The sequence below is a fragment of the Perna viridis genome, chromosome 7 (assembly GCF_037379345.1).
Source record: "Perna viridis isolate PV_CMFRI_1.1 ecotype Kerala chromosome 7, ASM3737934v1, whole genome shotgun sequence".
In the NCBI taxonomy this organism is placed as follows: Eukaryota; Metazoa; Mollusca; class Bivalvia; order Mytilida; family Mytilidae; genus Perna; species Perna viridis.
The window spans coordinates 25704715-25717304 of NC_142451.1; the positions used below are offsets into that span (position 1 = coordinate 25704715).

Here is a 12590-nt window from a genome sequence, read left to right on the forward strand (position 1 = left end):
AACAGGGGGTAAGCAGATTGGCCACCACTACGGACCCGCCAACCAGAAAGGGCCGAAACACCTGGGAACAGTTAGAGTTTACTTACAGCCAATCTCCAGACTGTAATACGTGTAAGACCATAAGCGACCAGAATCAGACAGGACACGCAGTTTGATTCAACAGACGCAGATTTTTTCTGTAAGTGTTTATTTTGGTAATGTGTAATACATACATGTAAATGTATATACAGGTAATGTTTATTAAAATTCCTGTTGTAGGAAACTACTTGTATATTACTCATGTATGATTTAGAATTGTTTTAAAACATCGATGACGGTTACAAATAAGTTAACCTTGATATTATTATTCGTAATTAAAATTGTCAAAATTATTATATATATATGAAGACCAACTTCTTTTACTTATCGATACATCAAACAAGAAATGAAGTGGATTACATTCCTTTCCTTATATCTCGGTCATCGTTCGATGTTTGTGAATGGACAGCAATGTTCCAGTCCAGTTTGTAGAACTGATTGGAAATACGATGAACTTCCGTATCTTTCTGAACGAGAAGGACTGTGTGGCCGGAATTGTACTCACTCTTTGGTTTGTGATCCTTGCAAAATAATAAGTTCACTGACAGGTATATTCATATTAAGGAGGGGGTACAGGTAGTACATTGTATGATGATAAAAATGTAATTGAAAAATTCAAGAAAATTAAGAATACAGTGTATTATGTAACAAGGCATCAAATTGATACGATGTATTTTTTTAAGGAGGTTGTCTGACGGTCTACGGGCCCATAGAAGTCAAGCATTAATTTATGCTAATTTATAGATTAATAGCTACTAAAATGTCACTTTGAATTGAATATTATTTCATATGCAAGCTGAAGACAGTAAAGGAATAATTTGGTTAAAAATCACTCCAAAAGTGGATATAGATTGTTGTTTACTTTTACATTGTATACATGTAACAGTATACTTCAATTTGTATGAACATGTTTTACATTGTATACATGTAACAGTATACTTGTATGTACATGTTTTACATTGTATACATGTGACAGAATACTTGTTGTATGTACATGTTTTACATTGTATACATGTGACAGAATACTTGTTGTATGTACATGTTCTAGGTGTTTCAATTTACATGTAAATGATTTTCCCCTGAAAACAATTATTATGTCCTCGTCCTACTTTGAGACGGTGTTTTTTTTTAACTTGTTTATCCTACAAATCTCCGTATTCATTTCATAAAGTTGTTTTCTAGTTTTTTATCTTTGTTTTTTTTCTTCTTTAGCTTGAAAATGAACAAATCATACGCAAACCTGCTTATTATTTCTCCTCTCTATGGTGAAGTTCTCTTTGAACAAGACATACAGTATGACTTTTCTTTAAACAATATAGTAAGCACAGGAAAGGTATTAAATGAACTTTTTTAAAGAAAGCGGTCAACCAAATGGTACCAACAACAACATTAACTCGGCAATTCTGCCGCTGCATGATTATTGGGGTTTAACGCCCGATATATTGCTGCTCGGGCGTTAAACGCCAATAATCAATCATAATCATGTAGCGACCGAATACCACATACATTGATTGGTAAGGAAACCCACCTGTTTAGAACAGTAAAACATTTTCAAATATGACACTTGGGTACTTCATATTTATAAACTGCATGTAGAGTCAACATGGCACATAGCTCATCATGTCAAATCAAACTTACGTGACAAAAAAAAAAAAAAAACAAAAAAAAACAAAAAAACAAAAAAAACAAAAAAAACAAAAAAAATACCAGATATACAAATATTTCCTCGCAATGAAAGCTTGGTCAAATATGACAAAAATCTTTTTTGTAAACGTACAGACGAAAGAAATCATCAGTTTTTCACCTTTCGGACGAGTTTGGTATTAAACGTCCTATATTTGTTTATATAAACACGAGCTTATCATGCTTCAACTAGAAGATAAAACAGGAATAAATTCAATGCTTTAATTCCCTCATATTAATCTGTTTTTTTTTAATTTTTGACTGAAAAAAAATACACAATGAAAAGAATCTGATGCTTTAAGTTTGTAAAATGGAAGTTAATATATAAGAAATTGCTTGAGCCATGCTAATTATCATCACCAGTATATTTACGCCGCAATGAGAGGGGGGTTGCGCGCTGTAAAACCTAGATTTAATCCACCATTCGTTGAAATGCATGTACAAAGTCAGGACCATTGCAATACCAGCTACTCCGGTGGTGTAATATCTATTTTGTCCGATTTAATTTGGACTTGATTATGGATCGGACTAGTGTTCGGTAATTTTGTTGTTACCCCGTAAGTTATTTTCTTTTGAGGTCAGCCTACTTGTACATGTTCATGTATGTGCCTTTGAATGTTCGTACATGTACCTGTGTAAATAAATATTAATCTAATTCAAATTAGACCTATCAGTTAAGTCTGTTGTTCCATGTACTTACTGAATGGAGAAGTAATCAAGAGAACCAAGATTCTAGTGGAAAAAATTGATATGTCTAATTTTTAATTTGATTGAGTTAATATATTGACCAAACTAAATTTATCGTGAAGTACATGTACAATATTAAGGCACAAAAGATAAAACTTATCTGCATCTATCAGATTTAATGAATTGTGAAGATATTAGCCAAAAGCAACACAATTCTGGGGACTAAGAATCAGCAAAGGCCGATTTGACCACGCAACATTCAAACATCTTAAAGACTTCAAACAGTTATGTGCTACGCATTTGTTTCATTCATTGTCTGCTTCCTGTACACATGTAATATTATGTCGACAAAGACATCGTGGTGGCTGACGACATCAGCACAAAATGTGAGCGTCCATTTAATAATTGCTGTTATTATCAACACTACGTTTTCATATATTTACAGCGGACCAAATAGACACAAAAATCCAAAACGTTACGTCATCAACATCGTTGTGCAACAACGACAACGAGAACAGAGTATACATTGGCGTTGCTCTGATCAATAAAATTGATTTTACATATGGGTAAGTATATACGTGTAATATAGAGTTACATGATTTACCTTTTTGTGACGGACGTTCACCTATCCTTAAATTGACTATAATATGGGTTTCCAACGGTGTCAAAAAGAGGGAAAATAAATAGGTTTAAGTAGCACACGAAGTTAACGAAGCATTTAGAATTATATGAAACTCAGTCCTTTCATTAAATAAGTGAAAGAACTGCTCTAAATAAATGTTCTCATATCTCTGCTTAACGTCCTGCGCCCCCTATAACTTCAAATCATAAAACCGCCCTGACTGAGTATTGTCCGTGTTAAGTGAATTAGTTGTTTTTGCCCAAATTATTTTTGCTTTATACGTTGTAATATTTTGAATATTATTAGAGGCCATTACTAGTTAAAAAGAGCTAAAATTAAGTTGTGTACTAGTATTTAAGAAGTCAACTTCAGGCGGCAAAGTAATCCCAGCTTTTTTGTAAATGAATAATGTTTGCTGTTCCAGTTAGTATAAATATTATTAAACATTGGTATTATGCTGTATATACATGATTAGTTTTGAGAAATCGTGTTTATTGTGGTTGAATTGGTTTTCAACAACGATGTTTAAGTACAAAATGCACATAAGAAATCGACTCATTTTAAAGTTTTTATTTAAGACAAAGGAAGATAACGCCAAGAATTTCGCAACAAATCTTAGAAAACGATGGAACCTAGGGCCGTATTCTTGTGACAGCGATGTAGTCATATTTTTCTCAAGAACAGACAGACAGGTATGCTCTTAGTACCTTGTATAAACTAATATTCTAGCAACATATCTAGTAATCGACTTTTACATTCGCATAAACGTATTATTTACATATACTATATCTTAATATCATATTTCTCTGTGACAAGCGCCTGACAGTTAATGTGCTAATAACGTCTATTTCGCTAAATGTTTAAAGTGTTTTTACTATTGACAGGGGCAATGGTGTCATACTTATATTTCGAAAAGTATATCCCTCCACGAACTGTTAAGTTCAGATTTTCTCGGGATTCATCCTTGAACAGTGGGAAAGGCTGGAAACCACTAATTCCACTTCCCATAGCCTTCAATGGTAATTTAACAATATTCAATGGCTTCTCTATATTACACCTTTAAGTTAACTTAGACCTACGGAAAACTATAAATCGGCATGATTCTACACATATGTCATCCCACAATCCCCAGAATGGCATTTGGGGTACTAAGAAAACTTTAAGTGCAGTACTGGTCACCGGAAGTGAAGGGTATATACAATGTATTAATTAAATAGCATGGTAAATCCCAGGGTTTCACAATATAGGGTGTATTTAGGATCATTATGGAGGTTAGGATTTACATCACAAGAAGAAAAATACCTTTCAAATGTGCAAAAACGCTTTTTTTTCTCTTTTAGTAACAGTTTAAATTTTTGAAATAAAATGAGAATTATTTCCAAAGCTAAGAGGTATATGTACGGGGGGTGTGGGGGGGTGGGGGTGTAATTTACGTTCCAAATGCTCATTGGTAAAATTGTTGGTGTGTAACCTGAAACCCGATACTGATTGATAACAACGAATCATTTTGCTACTCATTTCTCAATATTACGAAAGGCATCGTTATGGTTCAGTATACAATATCACATCTGTCGATTGTTCATTTAGGAATTCAAACAGTAAATTTATTCCCCAAATATTTATCAATACCAAATATTACCTTCGGCGTTGCTCGAGGTGTAAGTTGGTACCTCGGAGTAATAAATTAACTGTACCCCTCATGACCATTCAACCAATGTATAATACTACTGCAGTAATGTGAACGTCTAAAAGTGTGATAAATCTATTTGTTGTTCCATAAAATCATAATAAAGGGATTCAGAAGATAACGTAAGCATATGTATACATGTATAAGGGTCTCAAATTTACCCAGTGCAAACTTCTGGTTGTTCCCTCGGAGGGATTTGAAATTGCATATGTACCTCTCGTTTTGTAAACTGCATGCACTAAGCCAAGTGCCCTAGATCACTAAACCAGCAGGTTGAAATGTTTACTTTTTTACATCATAAAGAAATACATGTAGTATACATGTAATATAAATAATGGGATTCATTTTTCAAGTGTATACTGCAGGTTATTAGTTGTACAAACTGTAGTAGTTGATACATATATTACAATTTTAGTTTTGTCAGCATTCGGAAAATGGTCACCGGTTTAAATGTTGGCTTTCGAGAAAAAGGTACAGTTTGAATTCATTGCAGTCGAGGAATATGTACTTTACATTCTAGATCGTAATTTCAGGCTTCACTCAAGTTTTGAGAGGGAAGTCAAAAATGTTCATATTGGATAAAACACCGGAGCTTCGAGAATGTCACAAAAACCTGAAAAAAACTTCAAACTTGATATCGTCTTAGCATGATTTTATCTAACTTTATAATTTAGTAGCCCAGTGCTTTTACCTGTACACCTTAGTAACTTGTAGGCCAAGGGTTTGTTTGGAACAATTCTTTTTTATAAATATATTTTTAAGTTGATCTGTATGTCCCATTTTTTTTACCAGGCGAAAGTAACGCCTTAAAAACATGTAGTAACTTGCAGGCCAAGGGTTTGTTTGGAACAATTCTTTTTTATAGATATTTGTAAGTTGATCTGTATGTCCTATTTTCTTTTACCAAGCCAAGTAACGTCTCTAACACATGTAGAATATCTATTTCAGATTTACACCTCAGTTGGGAGCGATGCAAACAAGGTTCTGAAATCATTATGTATACAGAATATATATGAGGATGCTAGAGATACATATCTGAAATCAGATCGATTTGGAGAAGGCATTAAGTATATGGTTGATGAATACAAGTAAGTTATCAATTTATTTTGCTTTGTTTTTGTTAACGCTATAAACACTCAATCTTAAGTCAATTTTTCTCAAATCCTTCATCAAATTGTATATCAACCAAACAAATCGCTTGGCATTGAAGTGTTTTGAAAATTAACTCAAGAACTAGTCTTATAAAACCCATGCCTGATCTTGCATTTCATGAAAATATTTTAAAAGATACACCGCATACTACTTTGTAGCAAGTTACACAAATTAATCATGCAAATACAGTTTTATAGTGAAATTAAAAAGTTCCAGAACAAAGCATGATGATGTTGATCGTGGGAATCGAAGTTAAGGGAATCCGTGGATGTTAGGTACTAATTTGCATAAAGAGGTAAATTGAAGTACTGAGTGTAGCAGAGGCCAGGAACGGATCAAGACACTTTGAAAAGCAGGGGGCATGAGGGTGCTAAAACATTATTTATCTTTTTTTTAAATTCTACGCATGAAAATGACTGATTTTCCAAAGGACGAGTGCCAACCCCTTGCACCCCCTGTATCCGCCACTGGATGCGTAAATATTTGAAATGGTGAATATACCGATTGAAACGATAAATATTAGTTCTTGATAAGTATTAATGCATGTATCTCTAAAATAGTAAACAGTAAATGTAATTTTGATGACCTGCTGGTTATTATCACCTTAATTTTGTATGTTCAGTGTGGTAAAGTCTTTCTGTTCGTACTTTGTTTGCTTCATCTTTATCTTTTTGTTTTCGGATTTATGATGTCTTTTTGGTCGTGGTGAACATAATTATGATAAAAATGACATACCTTCTTAACCTCTGAATCAAACACAAGAAGTATTACATGAAATTCGATTCGGACAATAAATACCTACATTTATACCAAATCAACAGTTTAATATGAATGTGCTTTTTTTTCAGAATGATTTTTGAAGGTGGGAAGTGTGATGATACCAGTAATGTTTTACTCATAGTTGGATTAATGTTCGGCTTTGTTACAATAATAATCGTTGGTTCTTTTGGCGTTATCATCTACTGCCGAAGGCATGGGCATTGCGAAGAAGCTGGCAAAACAGGGGCGAGGTCTAGAGGAGGGGCATTTAGTCAAAGGAGTCATGGTTGGAGTAGTGGTGGAGGGGAAGGGGGAGGATGTGATGGTGGTGGTGGTGGTGGAGGGGGTTTCTAAATCTATGAAAGGGAGGTAATGCATAGCTACGATGTCATTTTGTCGTGGTTGACATTTGATAAACATTACATATCTTCTTATCTTAAAAATATCTCTGAATCAAAACAAACAGGTGTTGAAGTTCGATTCAGACAAGAAATACCTTCATTTGCATCAAATCAACAGTTATGATTTTAAAAAAAAAAAATCTTTTAATGTGGACATGTGATGATACTAGAAACTTTCATAGTTTTATTAACCATAATACAGTGTGTGTGTTTGTATCTTATTTAATAAGCTTATTTCTTTAGTCGTTGTACATATTTAAGTAGCTGCCTTTGTTAGAATCATGCAAAATCTAAAAAAAAAACACCCAAAAAAAGGCTACATATTTCTATTTTTGTTATAAAGTTGCTTTATATGTCTATATAATGTAATGTATATTTATCCATTCCAATCTGTCTGCTTTTATAATTTAATTCACATGGAAAATCCAATATTGTATTTTAGTGTCTTTATGGAGTTACCTCCCTTAATTTTGAATTTTACTGTCCATTCTATATGATTTTTATCTATGAACAAGGGTTATATGAAAAACCACATGTTACTTTCTGTTTACTATGACATTTTAAACAAACCATCAAAAGTAAAAATATGCAGACTTTCTAACAATGAATCATATTTTGCATGATTCTTATGTGGAGTGCTTTGTAATAATTAGGTCATACAAATTCTGTATTATGTGATATACCTAAAAAGGCTACACAGTTATATTTTTATTAATAAGTTATTTTGTGGGTCTATATGATGAATTGCATTATCAATCATTCCATTGTGTATGCACATGGGAGATTCTGCATTGAAACCCCAACAGTTTCTATTGTAATTTAGTGACGTTTACAAATCGATGGTAAAGGAAAACTATTGACCAAACTTTACGACAAACGTGATGACCTTTCATTCAGAATTGTCAACTTTCCTTTCATCTGTGGCAACATCTCTTCAGCACCTATCTATGGAGTGTTCATATCACAACTCTTACGTTATACCGGAGCTCGCCGAAAATACGCAGAATTTTTGTATCGCGCTGAAATTCTAACAAATAGGCTTCCGGAAAGGAAGTTTTATGGTCATCATCATGAACTCGTTGATCGTTACGGTGTATCCATCTGCGCCATGAAAACTGATTTGTTCAACGTGTCGTAGTTTTCCTTTCCTCTTTCGTCTACCCCGGAGCAACTCGGCGGGTGTTTCTAGAAAAGCAGAAGCTTATCCTACCGGTGCACCTGGTCCATGCTCCCAGTTTTTAGTGGAGTTAAAGTTGCTCATTTGCTTTTGTTACTTTGTATGTATGATTTTAGTTACTTTATGTCCGTTGTTGTGTATGTCTGTTTTCCATGTCTGGTCTTCGTCCCTGGATTACATCCTTTGATTACCGCTATTGGTTACAATAGCGCAATTATGTCTCCTCGGTATTCCGCCAGATCTTTACCCAAACATGCAGCCCAGTGGAAAATACAGAAACGTTCACGATTGGTGGATAATAAAAAAGATATTTTCATGAAAAAATTGTACGAACAGTTAGGAACCAAAAGTATCGAATTTGAAAATATGCGTATTTTATGGAGCACTTAAGGCTTAGGGTGGCTACTGAAAAATTGATGTTTGAAAAAGTATCCCTCTTTCTAACCCTTAATTTTACGGACAGAAACGCCGCATGGCATGGTGGTTTTTATTTCCAAATTTAGAAGCTATATGGGTGTATTTCAGCAACATTGCGTTACATTAGAGAAATTTCATCCGGATCTATTTTTAGAATTAAGTGGAAGTGAGGACCCCCATACGGAAATTGCATTGTGAATAATTGCGCTCTTGTATCCTATAACCTTGGTTCCCTTGATTATTCTCTTACAGAATTATCTCCCTTAAATTTTAAATTCTACTGTACAGTTTCTATATTCTTTATTGCCTAAGAGCACGGGTTATATGAAAAGCTACATGTTAATTTCTGTTAATTATAACAAATAAACAAAATATAAAAGATAAAAAAAATATGTAGGCTTTCCAACCATGAATACCATTTTGCATTATTCTTTAGTTACCTGGATTCCATTAACAACTTTTGAATCCATCTTCTCTTCTGAAATTATTGATTGGATTTGCAGATGAAGCTTAGCATGATTGCTCCCTAAAGTATCTTGCACAAACTGAGTTTTTCTCATATACAGGCATACCCAAAGTCATAAGGTTTAACTAAATTCTGACGTGAAGGGGTTAGTGTTCAGTACGATGAGATATGTCTTTTGGATGAAAACCTGTTGCGCCAATTTGGAGCAGGAGCCCTTTTTTAACCTTATGTTGCTGCTTTTGATGAATTACTTTTTAAAATCTTCTCAAAAACTGCTGTACAGAATTTAATGAAAGATTGTATGATTGTTTCTTAGGGTATCCTGCCCAATCCGATCGTTTGGATTTTTGATCCAAAAGTCATGACTGGTGTTACTAAAAATAGAACACAGAGGTCAAGATACAGTTGTTACTAAAAAACTGTAGAATTTAGCAAAATTCTGATGGTGAGTGATATTGTTCACCATCAGGAGATATTCGCTCAATTATTTTTAATAAACGAAAAATGATTTATTGATCCTCTTCTTTATATTCCATATACTAGTAGTATCATTCATACATGACGAAAGTCCTTAGGACAAACATTTGGACCCCCTTCCTTACACGATATGTTTGATTTTGTTTAATACTTTTTTGTATTTAATATTAATTTTACTTTTTTAACTTATTTATGATTAAAACTTTATTTCCCTTCCTCACATATTGTCTACAAACGCGTTCGAACATTTGTAATCTAAACGACGATTTGTTAGCTGGCTGTATTTCGTCTTCGTGGAAGACACCCTATTTACTATTCTTAAAGGCGGGAATAAACCGACACACAAATGTGACTCGTACATACCAAATGCATTTCTCTCGTCATTCTACAACCTGTTTGAAAGTATTTTAATCACAAGGATTCAATCACTTGTATGCTAATTAAAACTCGTTTTCAAACAAGCAGCAATTATAACTCACGTTCAAACAATCAGCTACAACAGAAGGTTCAATTGTTTGTCTACGTGGTTTGTGTGTACTGAAATCCTGATGAGAAGAATAACATTGTATGTCATCCTTTTTGGATATAAAAAGAGCTTTTGGTACGTTGTGGCATGCTGGTTTGATTATTTAAGTACTTCTCCGTCTAAGAATCAAGCAGAATGTGTATAAGGTGTGGCACGTGAAGTAAAAATACACAGAGATTTCATTGCATTATCCAAGTATTTATACCTCATAACCTCATGAAATTACTGTCAAAGTGTTTGTAAAGTTTGCCTTTTTAAGATATTGATAGTTCAAATTTAGTTGAAATGCACTGTGAAAAAATTGGGGAAAAGTTTTCCGGAACTTTTTCCGTATACATTTGTATAAACATTCAAAAAATATCTACAATGTATGTCACCAATGCTTCAGGATAATTTAAATAGCTTTTCAGTTGTTTTCTAGATCTATTTGAATATACTTGAGGCAAAAAAGATCAAATTGATATAAATGAAGTGCCTTTCATTGCCTGATTCTTAAACAGAATGGTACTTAATTATATTAATGGAAATTAAAGGTTCAATGTTCATTATTGACCAAAGCTATACATGCACGAACAGTGCGATAAAATATGATATATAGTGCGCGATCACAATGGTTTCTTATAAACCGAGGTATGCGGCAAGGAGGAGTTTATCTACTTTCTTGTAACGAGCAAATCTTGTTCGGCCTTTGGCAGTAGCGAACTGACATTAAAGCACAAAAATTCATCTAGGCACAGGGCTTATGACTCAGTTGAAATCAAACGAAAATGTTACACGTACATGTACAAGCGAAAGATCTCGGCGGTCATTCCACGACGTGTTTGGCGTTTCGGGTTTCCAGAAAGATGAGAACACTACAAACAATTTCATACTTTATCACACCGTAGTAATTCTGTCAGTTTTATATGGATGTATGCTTTGTAGTGTTATGAAATTACGCGACACTCAGGCATTGAGAACATTTCAACATGCCTGTTTAAAACGCATATCCAGGGTCTGGTGCAATGTACATCACTAACTGTAGAAAATTTGTAAGGCTATTACGACATTTTGTATGAAGTTGACATTAGGAAACTATAATTCTTTCAAAAACTTACAACACATAGAACAAAGACCATTACTTACATGTAAATGTTTATTCCTGTACAAACTTCATAATTATCTGAGTAGTGAAGAACTTACTACTTTTGGCTTTATTCCTCATTGTTTTACGCTTCCCTAGAACTACGATCTTAGGAACTAAATTAAAACTTTCATTTGAGAAAAACTTTTCGTGGTAAACATTATCATCTAAACGAGTTATGAAACATGTAGTGATGTATGCGAACGAGCTAATGGCAAAAACCGTGGTCAGTGAATAGTGACTTTCATATTTTATGAATCTAGCGATTCACCGATTAGCGTGCTGCTAAATCAACGACAGAACTGAACAATGTATTTATCTTGCAAAAAGTACATGTAACCTGATACGTGTGTGAAATGTGCATCAAGCCACACTAACCATATTTAATACTTTATTTTATTTGTCATGGCACTTGGACTGACATTTTGGACTCATGTGGAATACAGGCATTGAAATGAAAAGACGTTCTTGCTACTATCCTAAACCCCAAAACATCACTGCACTGGATATTGCATGAGCTATACTGCAACAGTCTTATGTTTCTATTTAACGTACATGTTAAAATCAATTTTGGCAGTGAACATTCATCAATCCACCAATGAACTTAAAGTGCTAAATTTTTGAAAGAAGACTTCAGATATGTTTTTTTTTAAATAATCTTGATATTGTTGAAACAAATAACTGATTTCTTCTGTTCTTTTTTTCTTGCCCCGTGCAGGTCCGGGTGTTAAAAGAATAGGCCTGCAGCAACGCTAAGCTTGTCGTAAAAGGCGACTAAATAGTGCTCAAAAACCTAGACGGGGCTAGGCTCTCTGTCCACAGAGCAACTGGGATGTGTGTCCCAGGTGGTGGAATGAGGTATCCCTGGCGTGTTACATGCTGGGGCTGTCAGGCTACAATACGGAAAACCTGACCGCAAACCATAGTGGTGCACCGTGGTGGGAAAAATGTCACGTTCCTCGCATGTTAAAGAATCCTGCTGTGGTATTCGATAAGAGTAGGACCCTTTGCTCTCCGCCACAGGAGGCTAAATTGCCCGACCTTACCCATCCCTCCCTTTTTCTAGTGGCAATCAAAATTTTTCGACTCTGTTATCCTTGTGTCCAATCCCTTTTTTCCATTTCATCATCATTTCATCTTCATTTTATCATCAATTTCATGTTCATCGTCTGAATATAGCTGAAATATTGCTGCTCGGACGTTAAACCCCAACAATCAATCAATCGGTTCTTTTTTAAACACAGACGTAGAAACCATCTTTGGCTATGACCATTCAGTCTTCTAATTCATTAAAGTATGTGCTAAGCATTTAAGGAACAAATATTTTTAAATAAT

The 12590-nt window shown here is 34.2% G+C and overlaps 1 protein-coding gene across 1 annotated transcript; it reads left to right on the forward strand.

Moving 5' to 3' along the window:
- Positions 1–303: 303 nt before the first annotated feature.
- Positions 304–9641, forward strand: LOC148611991 (uncharacterized). Its single transcript, XM_088593059.1, has 5 exons — positions 304–626; positions 2894–3014; positions 3648–3762; positions 5706–5845; positions 6758–9641. The coding sequence occupies exons 1-5, from the start codon at positions 425–427 to the stop codon at positions 7020–7022; spliced, it is 843 nt and encodes a 280-aa protein (XP_088449185.1). The 5' UTR covers positions 304–424; the 3' UTR covers positions 7023–9641.
- The last annotated feature ends 2949 nt before the right edge of the window (positions 9642–12590 follow it).

What these genes read in the sequence shown, in the direction of transcription:
- LOC148611991 (XM_088593059.1), top strand. Translation starts at nt 425, where the DNA reads ATGAAGTGGATTACATTCCTTTCCTTATATCTCGGTCATCGTTCGATG. An exon ending in AAAATTGATTTTACATATGG is followed by an intron (nt 3,015 to 3,647) that starts GTAAGTATATAC and finishes GTTTTTATTTAA; the next exon opens with GACAAAGGAAGATAACGCCA. An exon ending in TCTCAAGAACAGACAGACAG is followed by an intron (nt 3,763 to 5,705) that starts GTATGCTCTTAG and finishes TATCTATTTCAG; the next exon opens with ATTTACACCTCAGTTGGGAG.